Consider the following 16,202-nt stretch of genomic DNA (forward strand, 5'->3'; position numbering starts at 1 on the left):
CATGACATTCTTTCAATGTATAGTGCTCCCAAATGGCTTGTTGTGACCTGTCAGTGGGTGGGTGATGAGGACATAGGGGTTGAGGTAGCGTGAGAGAAAATGACACATGGATATAGGCATAAATGGCTACTGAACTGCAACCTCTTTATAATCTTCAATAGGACCATTGTGACAACAGGTTACACAGCTCCATGTTCTATTACTGCAGCAAGTAGTATCAAGTGAAAGCATGGCTGTGTACGCTATCCACAAAGACTAAATGTGTGTTCTATAGTCAATCAGTTTAACAAATGTATTTTGTTTTATTGTCTAATCTGCAGTTTCACAGATTGTACCAGCCAGGGTTGCAATACTTAACAAAAGTGTAGTATGGTCTTGCTACTGCCCACAATACAACATGTTGAATTAGAAACACAGGGGAAATTATAAGTGAGTTGAGTGTATTTATATTTTTAGATGTTCATGATTTGGTTGCAAACACTGAAGTTCATTCCAGGCTAGTTGGGGCTGAAAGTCTAATATAGCTGTGAACAGTCAGATGTAAAACATTAAAATGGTTCCTCTCCACCCCGTTTGGCGAATGAAAACCTGAGCTTAGATGCATTCCTGGCCTGAAATCTGATGTGCCTGGGCTTGGGAGCACACACAATCCTGCATGTGAAGCACTTCTACTCCATACACCTTTCTGCTTTGTGCACATGGCCCTGCAGTTGTTTTAACTAATTGCATGAACTATAACATTATAGGCCTACAGGCCAGGTGTTCATAATGTCAGTGTTAAGGGGAAGTTATTCAGAGGCAGGCATTGAGACATCAGCGACAGTGTGTTCTGTAGGAAGGCTCAGGTTCATTAACACACAGGACTTAGGCACAGTCCCTACTACTAATATGTATTCCAGGGGACATTCTGTTACACAGACCATTATGAAATGAGAAGTCACATTGGCACTTTTCTCTCTGCTGTAATAACTGACCTGTAGATGTGAGTCTGTCTCTCTCTTCTGGTGCGTGCGCGCGCAGAGAAAGCAAGAGAGATTTGGCCGGGCGCTCCAGTGAGGGGCCCACGTGCTCTGTGTGTGGTCCTGGTCTCTCCCTGACTCATTCTCAGACAGCCATGTTGCTGTGGGTTTTAAGGAGGCCCAATGCTTCACTCAGAGAAAACGATGGGGGAACATGGAGCCCCCCTCATTCATACAGCACAGGACAAAAACAAAACATCCAGTGTCATTTCAACCAGCAGGAGGTAGGCTGTTGGAGCATTACATCTAATACACTGCCCCATAATGGTCAGGTTAGAGAGAGGCTTTTGATCACATCACAAGCATGAAGAGGATTGTTTGAGACTGTATGGTGTTCTGTCTATGTGAATGATGAAACATTCATTAAATCTACAGTGTGGCTGTCCCATTGGTTGAAATAGACAGAATCTTAAATCTGACCAATGTCAGTCACTTATGGCTTAATTTACAGTTAACTTATAATCAACCTCTGGAACTTTTCTTGGTCAGTTTGAGGGCTCATTCGGGTGAAGAGCAGTGCTACCTTAACTGGGAGAGAGAATCCACATTTCCATTATGAGGGTCTCCTAGGAAACTGAATTAATATGGACTGCAAGGAAATAAACAAGACAAACTTTTTTTCAACATCCAAAATGCCATGAAGTTATAAATTGTTTCTAATTCCACCAGGCCATCCCATTCCCCAACCAACACCCATACAGTAGGCTGCATACTCATTTAAAAAACTGTGCAATTTAAGCAAAGAAAATTACAATCTTGTCTGATCTTTTAGAATCAAAGTAGCCTAAGGAGTGGATAATTTACTTGTTTATGTCCACGACAACAAACTTTCCCTGAGTGGCTACTGGCATGCCACTGGCGGATAAACTCGCAGTTACCATTTTTGTGGTGGTGAATGAACAGTCTTTGGAGTGGGCTGACAAAGAAATATAGCCTACTGTGTTCGCATAATCACTAAGATTTAAATTGTATGGCAAAGTGAGGCTCTAGTTTATTCACAGATTTGAAGTACTTTTGAAGAGACTACTGAAATGCTTGTTCACACCAACATAACTGATCAGTCTATGATTGCAAATCTACTAATTCTTAACAGCAACAAGTGCAAATATAGGAGGTAGGGTCAGATGTAAGTAGTGGAGGACAGTATGGGTCTTTTGAGATCTTTCTTTACTTGTTTTTGGAAATGAGCAAAGTGAGTGTCTTACTGGTACTCCAGTTATGTAGCCAAGCTATCATTGCTCATTGTGTATATATTCCTTGTGTTACTATTTTTTAAATATGATTTGTTTTATTTATTGTATTCTGCAGTGTTGGTAAGGGCCCATAAGTAAGCGTTTCACTGTCTACACCTGTTGTTTACGAAGCAGGTGACAATACCATTTGATTGTGATTGATTTGACAAATGTGTTATGTCAGAAATAAAGGCTCTAAATGAACGGACGATTAAACAAACAAGCATACGAAATAAAGGTACACAGATGGCTTTTCTACTGCAGTCTGTCCTAGCAGGAGAGAGATTGTTTTTGGTATTCCTATAAGGCATAGTCTTACCCATGGAGAGGGGGATGGGATGAGAGCGTTTTGTTACTTTGGCTCTCCCCCACCATGTGCATACCAGAGGCAGAACAAAATAGCAGACACGACTGCAAGCGAGAAAAACAAAGACCAAACTCCATTAGACACATCGCAGAATTCTATAGGAATCCCCCAAAACGGCCTTTTTTTGGGATAGGCCTACACAGATCAAATGAAAATAGTTTTTTCAGCAAAAGAGGGGAAAGTGGGAGCGCGAGGGGGATGGAGCGCGTAGACTAGAGATCATGTTACAGTTTCAGACTTTTCACGGCAAGTTGTGGGGGAGGGTGGATCTGTTACTTTGATTTCTTTTTAATAGGCATATCCAACAAAAACAGCGGAAGGAATAGTTCCACTTGATTTTAATTGAATATCATGCATTTTTCGTTTTTTGGTGGCGATCGGATTGTGTGTAGGGAATTCCAGTGATAAATTAAGGATTATACGACAACATGCTAAATGAAAAAGTTCGGGACTGCGTGAAAACTGGGAAAACGTTTCGTTTCATTGTATCATAATGTTACATTCGGCATCAAATGAACAAGAGCACTTCGTGCTATTTTTATTAACGGTTACTTCTAAGATTACTGGAATACAAAGTATAATTTTTTCATTCCTGGAAACAAAGTTGCACCGTTGAATCTCCAAGATGTCTTCCCATGGCTGGAGTGCCATTGTTGGTGTGTTGGGGATGCTTTGCGTTTGGGCTGCCTCCTTTCAGGCTACTCATGCGGTAACGGTACAGAGAAACGAAACAATTTTCAATGATTTCTGCAAGAAAACTACAACATGTGAAGTGCTGAAGTATAATACCTGTCTTGGGTCCCCACTACCGTACACGCACACGTCTCTTGTCTTGGCTGAAGACTCAAGTACCCAAGACGAAGCATTTGAGAAGTTGGCCATGTGGTCTGGTAAGCCTGTATTTGGTTAATAAGCATAGGTACAAAGGGGTCATGTTGGTCATTTACTGTAATTGAAATTCTATTAATTGACAAACGTATTATACATTTGTGTTGTGTTATTAAGTGCAGACCCCACTCCCTCTATTAGCATCGGATAAAATATAGATGCTCATATTGTCATTTGCAAAAGGAAACGTAAAATAAAATCTATGTATTTTATACGTTGAACTTTCACTAGTGATTATTCATTGAACTTTCGCTTGTGATTATTTAGTCTTAACCTTGCCATTTGACATAAACATAATGTTCTATTATAAGTAAAAAAAAGTAGCACTATATAATATTTATGTAATAAGATGTATTATACTGTGCTATTAAACATTATGGTAGATTTGGTTATAGTCACATGCGAGGTCAGTAGGTTAATTGGTATAGTATAGCCTGTTAACTAGGCAATGAAATGTTGAGGGCCCCTCCAAATGGATAGTTTTTGTAATTACCAAATACATGGGAATAGGACTTTTGCAGGAAATGGGGGTTAATATTAAGAGCAAATAAAGAAAGGAAAATAAAAGATTCTCTGACGTGTTAGATATTCCTGCACATGCATAAACACTCATTAGTGAGCCATCAACCTGCGTTTCCTTCCACTAATCCTCAGCTGATCTGTAGAGTGGTTCCCGTCCCCACCCCCACCATGGGAAAAACAACAGACCACACAACTAGTGACCTTCCAAGTGCATGATATTGTAACGCTAGCTGCCTCATCAAGAGGTTTGGAGCTCTTGCCGTAACAGCTGAGGTGTTGAGTTGAAAGGCACTGGACCCAGCTACCAATCCCAGTCAGGGTCAACGTCCAGGTCCTACTTATCTCCTGACCCTAGTCACCACCATCATCAACATCCAGGTCCTACTTATCTCCTGACCCTAGTGACCACCACCATCAACGTCCAGGTCCTACTTATCTCCTGACCCTAGTGACCACCACCATCAATGTCCAGGTCCTACTTATCTCCTGACCCTAGTGACCACCATCATCAACATCCAGGTCCTACTTATCTCCTGACCCTGGTGACCACCATCATCAACATCAAGGTCCTATTTATCTCCTGATCCTAGTGACCATCAACATCCAGGTCCTATTTATCTCCTGACCCTAGTGACCACCATCATCAACATCCAGGTCCTATTTATCTCCTGACCCTGGTGACCACCATCATCAACATCCAGGTCCTACTTATCTCCTGACCCTAGTGACCACCATCATCAACATCCAGGTCCTACTTATCTCCTGACCCTAGTGACCACCATCATCAACATCCAGGTCCTACTTATCTCCTGACCCTAGTGACCACCATCATCAACATCCAGGTCCTATTTATCTCCTGACTCTAGTGGCCACCATCATCAACATCCAGGTCCTACTTATCTCCTGACCCTAGTGATCATCATCCTCACCACACTGAAGTGATGAATGTGTATTATTTTTATCCAGACTGGTCTCATTCTGTATATGCTGTAGCCAACACTATTATAGTTGTCATATCATACCGTACTTAGATAGTTGGCATGACAATGAATGAACAAACCCAGAGAGGAGTTTGATAAAGCACAAACAGGCTGGAGCACCAGGTTCGTGTTCATTAGGGCACACCGTAGCAAAATTTTTCACTGCAGAAAAACGAAAATGAGTGTTTCTTATGGTACCTACCTGCCAATTTCTCTCAGTTTAGGAGCATTCTCATCCATTTGGTGTCTACTGAAGTCAACCCAAGCTACATTATTGTCCCTCACCTCCCTTCTCACCCATGCAGGTCTGAGGAACGCCCCTCGCTGCTGGGCGGTCATCCAGCCCCTGCTGTGTGCCGTCTACATGCCAAAGTGTGACAACGGGCAGGTGGAGCTTCCCAGCCAGCACCTGTGCCAGGCTACGCGTCGCCCCTGCAGCATCGTGGACCAGGAGAGGGGCTGGCCCAACTTCCTCAAGTGTGAGGAGACGGACAAGTACCCCATGGGCTGCACGGTATGGTAGATGCTCTCACTATGCATGTGTCCAGATGGGGTTATAGGCCAATTATTGAGGGGGCTTCAGCACTGTCAACCCACTGGGCACACACTGGTCGAATCAACGTTGTTTCCTCGTCATTTCAATGAAATGACATTGAACCAACGTGGAGTAGTTGAATTGTAGTCTGTGCCCAGTGGGTGGCCCCTCCATGGAGCCACCCATCTAGTCAACAGGCTAGTGTCATTGTTTTTCAGTATAAAATGACTGTCGATGTTATACTATATAATACTATAATATATTATATACAGTGCATTCAGAAAGTATTCTGACCTCTTGACTTTTTCCACATTTTGTTACCCCTGCGGTGCCTTATTGTTATTATAAACTGATTACACAAAATAATTAGGTTATTATAAATTATAACAGTTAAACTAAATGTTTTGTCGTACCCGTGGTATACGGTCTGATATACCACAGCTGTCAGCCAATCAGCATTCAGGGCTCGAACCACCCAGTTTATAAAATACTATATAATATTGAGGCGTATGCCTCATATGAAAAATAGAGCAAACAGAGTGACATTATGAGCTTGCTGTGCCTTCCGTCCATGGTGAGACAGAACGAGGTGCAGAAGCTGAAGTTCAACACGTCGGGACACTGCGAAGCCCCCCTGGTGAAGACAGACGTTCAGGCCAGCTGGTACAAAGATGTGGAGGGCTGCGGCATCCAGTGCAACAACCCCCTGTTCACCGACGAGGAGCACTCGGACATGCACGCCTACATCGCTGTGTTCGGCACCGTCACCCTGCTCTGCACCTTTTTCACTCTGGTGAGCTTCACACGGCAGTGTTGTGGACAACATTACCCATAATTGCATGTGTAACTTGCAGCTGTTAGAAACAACTTTTTTGACTTGACTTTTAGCTTTTATATTTGAGATTACAAATGGAATGAAGATACTGGTATTGTAACACACATACCATTCTTGTTCAGATAATGGGTTCATACTGCTTTTCACAGAAGTTGTCAAAACAATGCTTTTTATTATCTGATATTGTTAGTAATTCGTGGAGAGCTGTGTGTTTCAGTGAGTTGGCCTTTCTAAGGACAGCAAAAAGTGTTTTCCATTTATATTCATCTTTTCTCTCCTTCTCTCTTTCCCTCTCCTTTCACAGGCCACCTTTCTGGCGGACTGGAAGAATTCAAACCGTTACCCCGCCGTCATCCTCTTCTACATCAATACCTGTTTCTTCATGGGCAGTATCGGCTGGCTGGCTCAGTTCATGGATGGAGCTCGCAAAGAGATCGTGTGTAAGAGTGACAACACCATGCGTTTAGGGGAGCCCTCGTAAGTGAAGGAGAACACTTCATATTTTATTGTCAATCAGTTGTGGCTTTTGCTTCTGACCCAACCCCCTGAGACACACGCACACACACACATTGAAGGGGTTGAAAGAAAGTGGGAGTATTATGAGATAAGATGTGAAAATACATTTTGAAGGAGTATTTATTGAATCTTCTGGTGAGGTTCATAGGTCTTGTATTTAGCTAGTACAGGAGTCAAGAGGTTCGTTTGCACAAGTTCACTTTAGTTCTCAAACTTGATTGGTTGGCTGATTGATTGACATTTTCAGACAATTAATAACACCCATACAGCCAATGCAATGGCAGTGTACACTTAAAAATAATTGAGTCATTAACTTCCTTCGCTCTCTCTCTCTCTCCATCCAGGTCTACCGAGACTCTGTCGTGTGTCATCATCTTCAGCCTCGTCTACTACTCCCTGATGTCTGGGGTGATCTGGTTCGTCATGCTGACCTACGCCTGGCACACGTCCTTCAAGGCCCTGGGCACCACCCACCAGCCCCTGTCGGGCAAGACCTCATACTTCCACATGGTCACATGGTCCGTCCCCTTCATCCTCACTGTGGCTATTCTAGCCACTGCTGAGGTATGGAACACCTACCATTTATTTTAGCCATTGAAAACAATAATTTCTGTGATTTGCGATTTATAATAATTATGATAATAACACATTATACATGCTTATGACAAGTCTCACAATGCGTTGTAACTGAATCTTAATGCTTTATACCAGCAGGCTTCAAGTTAAGTGTTACTGTGTTATTTTGCAATAGGGTAATCTCAAACAGTGTCTACAGTTTATTTATTTTCATGATTGTCTTTCATGATGGAAAGACAATGACTCAGAATGTCTTGTTTTCCAAATGATTTATCTTTTATGCCGTTATGCCATTCAAACACGTATGCGTTTCTGTTCTCTGTTGTTTGACACAGGTGGACGGAGACTCTGTCAGTGGGATCTGTTTCGTGGGCTATAAGAACTACCGCTACCGTGCTGGCTTTGTGTTGGCTCCCATTGGAGTTGTGCTTGTCATTGGTGGCTATTTCCTCATACGAGGTGAGTTCTCTCAAACCCAAAAACGAGACATTTTCATATTTCAGAATTTAAACGCTACCAAATAAACAGACGTTCCCAAAGTGATTTCCTCTGTTTGTGTCTGCAGGAGTCATGACGTTGTTCTCCATCAAGAGTAACCATCCAGGTCTTCTGAGTGAGAAGGCAGCGAGCAAAATCAACGAAACAATGCTAAGACTTGGTATGACCCCTTAGCTGTAAATCACCAGATATCCAGAGCCAAACCACTGGCAGAACAGTGGAACAAACCTAGCTAGTGTTGAAAAGACAGATAACCACTTTCACAGGGGAGCTAGCTTTCTTGGAGCAGTGGTTAGATCCACTGCCTTTGGGTCAGGCGATCCTAGTTAGACCTAGCACTGCCCCCCCCCCCCCACCACCACCGAAATGCTACAATGGCATGCTAGAATAAACCTTTGATAAAGCCACTTAAATTGCCTCATCATAGATTGACTGTAGATTCTGTTGCACGATATATGTTATATAACACTTTGGTTTTATCTTCATATAAAGTGTATTGTGTCCTGACTCCTGAGGTTTCTGGCATTTCAAATATCCCTAATCATTTGTGTAATTCCTCTTCATCAGGTATATTTGGGTTCCTGGCGTTTGGCTTTGTCTTAATCACGTTTGGCTGCCACTTCTATGACTTCTTCAACCAGGCTGAGTGGGAGAAGAGCTTCAGAGAATATGTGTTGTGAGTTCCTTTTCCCCTCATGTAGCCTACAGTAAACCGGAACTATATTCAACAGGTGTTGAGGACCTAAGGACTTCTGGGCCCTTTTGGAATACTCTAAAAAAAAATATATATATATATATTTTCTCAGAACATGGGAGTAATCACCAATATATGACATGACATAATTGATAAAAGCTTTGCCTTGGAAAGTTTCCTTACATCAATCCAATATGACAGACGAGGGATTACTTCAAGGAAGGGAGGAAGGAAATATGCATTTAAGAGTATTGGAACATGGCCCCAGTTGTATGATGTAGTAGGAGATTTAAGAGTATTGGAACATGGCCCCAGTTGTATGATGTAATAGGAGATTTAAGAGTATTGGAACATGGCCCCAGTTGTATGATGTAGTAGGAGATTTGAGAGTATTGGAACAATGCCCCAGTTGTATGGTGTAGTGGGAGATTTAAGAGTATTGGGACAAGGCCCCAGTTGTATGATGTAATAGGAGATTTAAGAGTATTGGTACATGGCCCCAGTTGTAAGGTGTAGTGGGAGATTTAAAAGTATTGGAACATGGCCCCAGTTGTATGATGTAGTAGGAGATTTGAGAGTATTGGAACAATGCCCCAGTTGTATGGTGTAGTGGGAGATTTAAGAGTATTAGAACATGCCCTCAGTTGTATGGTGTAGTGGGAGATTTAAGAGTATTAGAACATGCCCTCAGTTGTATGGTGTAGTGCAGGGGTGTCAAACTCATTCCACGGAGGGCCTAGTGTCTGCAGGTTTTTGTTTTTTCCTTTCAATAAAGCCCTAGACAACCAGGTGTGGGGAGTTCCTAACTAATTAGTGATGTTAATTCATCAATCAAGTACAAGGGAGGAGCGAAAACCCGCAGACACTCGGCCCCCCGTGGAATGAGTTTGACACCTGTGGTGTAGTGGGAGATTTAAGAGTATTGGGACATGGCCCTCAGTTGTATGGTGTAGTGGGAGATGTAAGAGTATTAGAACATGGCCCTCAGTTGTATGGTGTAGTGGAAGATTTAAGAGTATTAGAACATGCCCTCAGTTGTATGGTGTAGTGGGAGATTTAAGAGTATTAGAACATGGCCCTCAGTTGTATGGTGTAGTGGGAGATTTAAGAGTATTAGAACATGCCCTCAGTTGTATGGTGTAGTGGGAGATTTAAGAGTATGAGAACATGCCCTCAGTTGTATGGTGTAGTGGGAGATTTAAGAGTATTAGAACATGCCCTCAGTTGTAAGGTGTAGTGGGAGATTTAAGAGTATTAGAACATGCCTTCAGTTGTATGGTGTAGTGGGAGATTTAAGAGTATTAGAACATGCCCCTAGTTGTATGGTGTAGTGGGAGATTTAAGAGTATTAGAACATGCCCTCAGTTGTATGGTGTAGTGGGAGATTTAAGAGTATTAGAACATGCCCTCAGTTGTATGGGGTAGTGGGAGATTTAAGAGTATTAGAACATGCCCTCAGTTGTATGGTGTAGTGGGAGATTTAAGAGTATTAGAACATGCCCTCAGTTGTATGGGGTAGTGGGAGATTTAAGAGTATTAGAACATGGCCTCAGTTGTATGGGGTAGTGGGAGATTTAAGAGTATTAGAACATGCCCTCAGTTGTATGGGGTAGTGGGAGATTTAAGAGTATTAGAACATGCCCTCAGTTGTATGGTGTAGTGGGAGATTTAAGAGTATTAGAACATGCCCTCAGTTGTATGGTGTAGTGGGAGATTTAAGAGTATTAGAACATGGCCCTCAGTTGTATGGTGTAGTGGGAGATTTAAGAGTATTAGAACATGCCCTCAGTTGTATGGGGTAGTGGGAGATTCCCAGCAGATGATGCTGTTGAGACTGGTGGTAACCACAGCCCTACCGGTTTGTTGTGCTGTGAATGCAGCCTTATTTCTCCACTCTGTTGACTTTGAGTGGACTGGTATGAATTTCACCTCAGAAATGTAAATTTCTCTTTCCTGTCTCAACAAGTAAACAACTGGTTAATGTCAACAGTTCAGTATGTGAATATTCCCCATTTATATAGCTTTACAGTGGGTGTGAGTATGTCGAGTATTTTACCACAGAAAATGCAACTGCCTGTGTAAAAAGAGCTCTTGAGAGTTGATTGATGAATGCTGCGCTGGTTTTGAACAGGTGCGAGGCCAATGTGACGATCGCTCATCAGACCAACAAGCCGATCCCAGAATGTACTATCAAGAACCGTCCCAGTCTACTGGTGGAAAAGATTAATCTGTTCTCCATGTTCGGCACGGGCATCGCCATGAGCACCTGGGTGTGGACCAAGGCCACTATCCTCATCTGGAAACGCACCTGGTGCAAGTAAGCAGCCATTTCCTTTAGAACACACACAGAAAATTAGACTGGGTGGCAGTCCCTTTGTAGCAAAAAGTTGTTGTCTTGTAGATAAAAGGTAAGACAACAGTACATGAACTTTAACAACAATATTCCAAGTATGGAGTTACACATTTTATTATCTCTGAGGCATTCACACAGCATTATCTGAGTATTAAAGCTTAAATCCGCATAAGGTGAAACAGCGCCACTGTTCGCCCCCGGCGCATTTGTTATTATTTTCGTTTTGTTGATGAAACGGAGGAGAGGAGTACCAGCATCACAGACATTTTGTTTTCTTCAGTACATACTATGCTGTTCTATCGCACCTGCAATGATGTCTGAGCGAAAAAATACAATCTTCGTTGTTTGATGCAACTTCTTGGTTGTTGTAGTATCTCAAACGGACGTGGTAGTTTCACCAAGTACGGATTTCAGCTTTAATGTCTGCACAATTTACCGTGATTGCCACGTCAAGGGATACGTCAACATTGTCTGTCACATTGTGTAACGGTTTTCCTCCTCCTCTTCATCAGAAGAGGAGGAGCAGGGATTGAACCAAAATGCAGCGGAGTTTGAAGACATAATTTATTAAAGAAAACACGAAAACACGAACTACACTTGACTAAACAAAATAACAAACGGTGTAGACAGACCTGGACGACGGACTCACATAACACGAATAACGCACGAACAGGGAAAAAAGCCTACACATAAAAATGACGATGAACAAACAAACCGAACAGTCCCGTATGGTGCGACAAACACGGACACAGGAGACAACCACCCACAACGAACACTGTGAGACAACCTACCTAAATATGACTCTCAATTAGAGGAACGCCAAACACCTGCCTCTAATTAAGAGCCATACCAGGCAACCCTTAAACCAACATAGAAACAGAAAACATAGAATGCCCACCCAAACTCACCTCCTGACCAACTAACACATACAACAAACTAACAGAAATAGGTCAGGAACGTGACATAACCCCCCCCATAAGGTGCGAACTCCGGGCGCACCAGCACAAAGTCTAGGGGAGGGTCTGGGTGGGCATCTGACCACGGTGGTGGCTCAGGATCAGGGCGAGGTCCCCACCCCACCATAGTCAATCCCAGCTTACATCTCCCCCTACAAATGACCACCCTCATATTACACCCACTAAAACTTTTGGGTAACATCGACACAAGGGGCAGCACCGGGATAGAGGGATAGCTCAGGACAGAGGGATAGCTCAGGACAGAGAGGTAGCTCAGGATAGAGAGGTAGCTCAGGATAGAGGGGCAACTCCGGACTGAAAGGCAGCTCCGGACAGAGAGACAGCTCTGGACTGAGGGGCAGTTCTGGATAAATAGCCGCTCTGGGCTGAGGGACAGCTCATGACTGGCTGACGACTCTGGACGCTCATGGCTGGCTGACGGCTCTGGACGCTCATGGCTGGCTGACGGCTCTGGACGCTCATGGCTGGCTGACGGCTCTGGACGCTCATGGCTGGCTGACAGCTCTGGACGCTCATGGCTGGCTGACGGCTCTGGACGCTCATGGCTGGCTGACGGCTCTGGACGCTCATGGCTGGCTGACGGCTCTGGCAGATCCTGTCTGGTTGGCGGCTCTGGCAGATCCTGTCTGGTTGGCGGCTCTGGCAGATCCTGACTGACGACTGGCTCTAGCGGCTCCTGACTGACTATCGGCTCTGACGGCTCGGGACAGACGGGCGGCTCTAATGGCTCGGGACAGACGGATGGCTCAGACGGCGCTGGGGAGACGGATGGCTCAGACGGCGCTGGGGAGACGGATGGCTCAGATGGCGCTGCGGAGACGGATGGCTCAGACTGATCCTGTCTGGCAGAAGGCTTTGGCTGCTCCTGTCTGGCGGAAGGCTCTGTAGGCTCATGGCAGACGGGCAGTTCATGCGGCGCTGGGCAGACGGACAGTTCAGGCGCCGTTGGGCAGACGGCAGACTCTGGCCGGCTGAGACGCACTGTAGGCCTGGTGCGTGGTGCCGGAACTGGAGGCACCGGACTGGAGACACGCACTTCAAACCTAGTGCGGAGAGCAGGGACAGGGCACACTGGATTCTCAAAGCGTACTATATGCCTGGTGCGTGGTATCGGCACTGGTGGCACCGGACTGAGTGCACGCACCTCAGGACGAGTACGGGGAGAAGGAACAGTGTGTACAGGGCTCTGGAGACGCACAGGTGGCTTAGTGCGTGGTGCCGGAACTGGAGGCACCGGACTGGAGACACGCACCATAGAGAGAGTGCGTGGAGGAGGAACAGGGCTCTGGAAACGCACTGGAAGCCTGGTGCGTGGTGTAGGCACTGGTGGTACTGGGCTGGGGCGGGGAGGTAGCGCCGGAAATACCGGACCATGCAGGCGTATTGGCTCCCTTGAGCACTGAGCCTGCCCAACCTTACCTGGCTGAATGCTCCCCGTCGCCCGACCAGTGCGGGGAGGTGGAATAACCCGCACCGGGCTATGTAGGCGAACCGGGGACACCATGCGTAAGGCTGGTGCCATGTAAGAGGAACGCCAAACACCTGCCTCTAATTAAGAGCCATACCAGGCAACCCTTAAACCAACATAGAAACAGAAAACATAGAATGCCCACCCAAACTCACGTCCTGACCAACTAACACATACAACAAACTAACAGAAATAGGTCAGGAACGTGACACATTGTCATTTATCTACTTGTTGTTCCTGTCATAGGGTTATCGGCCGTAGCGACGATGAGCCCAAGAGGATAAAGAAGAGCAAGATGATAGCCAAGGCCTTCTCCAAGCGCAAGGAGCTCCACAAAGACCCGGAGAAGGAGCTGTCCTTCAGCATGCACACTGTCTCCCATGACGGGCCAGTAGGTAAGTCCCCAAAGACCCGGAGAAGGAGCTGTCCTTCAGCATGCACACTGTCTCCCATGACGGGCCAGTAGGTAAGTCCCCAAAGACCCGGAGAAGGAGCTGTCCTTCAGCATGCACACTGTCTCCCATGACGGGCCAGTAGGTAAGTCCCCAAAGACCCAGAGAAGCAGCTGTCCTTCAGCATGCACACTGTCTCCCATGACGGGCCAGTAGGTAAGTCCCCAAAGACCCGGAGAAGGAGCTGTCCTTCAGCATGCACACTGTCTCCCATGACGGGCCAGTAGGTAAGTCCCCAAAGACCCGGAGAAGGAGCTGTCCTTCAGCATGCACACTGTCTCCCATGACGGGCCAGTAGGTAAGTCCCCAAAGACCCAGAGAAGCAGCTGTCCTTCAGCATGCACACTGTCTCCCATGACGGGCCAGTAGGTAAGTCCCCAAAGACCCGGAGAAGGAGCTGTCCTTCAGCATGCACACTGTCTCCCATGACGGGCCAGTAGGTAAGTCCCCAAAGACCCGGAGAAGGAGCTGTCCTTCAGCATGCACACTGTCTCCCATGACGGGCCAGTAGGTAAGTCCCCAAAGACCCAGAGAAGCAGCTGTCCTTCAGCATGCACACTGTCTCCCATGACGGGCCAGTAGGTAAGTCCCCAAAGACCCGGAGAAGCAGCTGTCCTTCAGCATGCACACTGTCTCCCATGACGGGCCAGTAGGTAAGTCCCCAAAGACCCGGAGAAGGAGCTGTCCTTCAGCATGCACACTGTCTCCCATGACGGGCCAGTGGGTAAGTCCCCAAAGACCCGGAGAAGGAGCTGTCCTTCAGCATGCACACTGTCTCCCATGACGGGCCAGTAGGTAAGTCCCCAAAGACCCAGAGAAGCAGCTGTCCTTCAGCATGCACACTGTCTCCCATGATGGGCCAGTAGGTAAGTCCCCAAAGACCCAGAGAAGCAGCTGTCCTTCAGCATGCACACTGTCTCCCATGACGGGCCAGTAGGTAAGACCCCAAAGACCCAGAGAAGGAGCTGTCCTTCAGCATGCACACTGTCTCCCATGACGGGCCAGTAGGTAAGACCCCAAAGACCCAGAGAAGGAGTTGTCCTTCAGCATGCACACTGTCTCCCATGACGGGCCAGTAGGTAAGTCCACAAAGACCCAGAGAAGGAGCTGTCCTTCAGCATGCACACTGTCTCCCATGACGGGCCAGTAGGTAAGACCCCAAAGACCCAGAGAAGGAGCTGTCCTTCAGCATGCACACTGTCTCCCATGACGGGCCAGTAGGTAAGTCCCCAAAGACCCAGAGAAGGAGCTGTCCTTCAGCATGCACACTGTCTCCCATAACGGGCCAGTAGGTAAGACCCCAAAGACCCAGAGAAGGAGCTGTCCTTCAGCATGCACACTGTCTCCCATGACGGGCCAGTAGGTAAGACCCCAAAGACCCGGAGAAGGAGCTGTCCTTCAGCATGCACACTGTCTCCCATGACGGGCCAGTAGGTAAGTCCCCAAAGACCCGGAGAAGGAGCTGTCCTTCAGCATGCACACTGTCTCCCATGACGGGCCAGTAGGTAAGTCCCCAAAAACCCGGAGAAGGAGCTGTCCTTCAGCATGCACACTGTCTCCCATGACGGGCCAGTAGGTAAGTCCCCAAAGACCCGGAGAAGCAGCTGTCCTTCAGCATGCACACTGTCTCCCATGACGGGCCAGTAGGTAAGTCCCCAAAGACCCGGAGAAGGAGCTGTCCTTCAGCATGCACACTGTCTCCCATGACGGGCCAGTAGGTAAGTCCCCAAAGACCCGGAGAAGGAGCTGTCCTTCAGCATGCACACTGTCTCCCATGACGGGCCAGTAGGTAAGTCCCCAAAGACCCAGAGAAGCAGCTGTCCTTCAGCATGCACACTGTCTCCCATGACGGGCCAGTAGGTAAGTCCCCAAAGACCCGGAGAAGGAGCTGTCCTTCAGCATGCACACTGTCTCCCATGACGGGCCAGTAGGTAAGACCCCAAAGACCCGGATAAGGAGCTGTCCTTCAGCATGCACACTGTCTCCCATGACGAGCCAGTAGGTAAGACCCCAAAGACCCGGAGAAGGAGCTGTCCTTCAGCATGCACACTGTCTCCCATGACGGGCCAGTAGGTAAGACCCCAAAGACCCGGAGAAGGAGCTGTCCTTCAGCATGCACACTGTCTCCCATGACGGGCCAGTAGGTAAGACCCCAAAGACCCGGAGAAGGAGCTGTCCTTCAGCATGCACACTGTCTCCCATGACGGGCCAGTAGGTAAGACCCCAAAGACCCGGAGAAGGAGCTGTCCAAAGGCTGAATTGGATGCCTCTCAGGGAAATGGCACATTTT

At 46.5% G+C, this 16,202-nt stretch overlaps 1 protein-coding gene across 1 annotated transcript in view; it reads left to right on the top strand.

Moving 5' to 3' along the window:
• The first annotated feature begins 63 nt into the window (after window positions 1-63).
• The window catches only part of smo (smoothened, frizzled class receptor), a 30,107-nt gene continuing 13,968 nt past the window's right edge, over window positions 64-16,202 (top strand). The window contains exons 1-10 of the mRNA XM_055906107.1: window positions 64-3,508; window positions 5,314-5,522; window positions 6,127-6,336; window positions 6,683-6,855; window positions 7,239-7,458; window positions 7,806-7,929; window positions 8,036-8,128; window positions 8,536-8,644; window positions 10,794-10,979; window positions 13,707-13,855. Of these exons, the coding sequence (XP_055762082.1) occupies window positions 3,244-3,508; window positions 5,314-5,522; window positions 6,127-6,336; window positions 6,683-6,855; window positions 7,239-7,458; window positions 7,806-7,929; window positions 8,036-8,128; window positions 8,536-8,644; window positions 10,794-10,979; window positions 13,707-13,855 (1,738 nt within the window). The 5' untranslated portion in view covers window positions 64-3,243. The remainder of the gene's footprint in view (window positions 3,509-5,313; window positions 5,523-6,126; window positions 6,337-6,682; window positions 6,856-7,238; window positions 7,459-7,805; window positions 7,930-8,035; window positions 8,129-8,535; window positions 8,645-10,793; window positions 10,980-13,706; window positions 13,856-16,202) is intronic.

The sequence above is a fragment of the Salvelinus fontinalis genome, chromosome 39, assembly GCF_029448725.1.
Source record: "Salvelinus fontinalis isolate EN_2023a chromosome 39, ASM2944872v1, whole genome shotgun sequence".
Classification (NCBI taxonomy): domain Eukaryota; kingdom Metazoa; phylum Chordata; class Actinopteri; order Salmoniformes; family Salmonidae; genus Salvelinus; species Salvelinus fontinalis.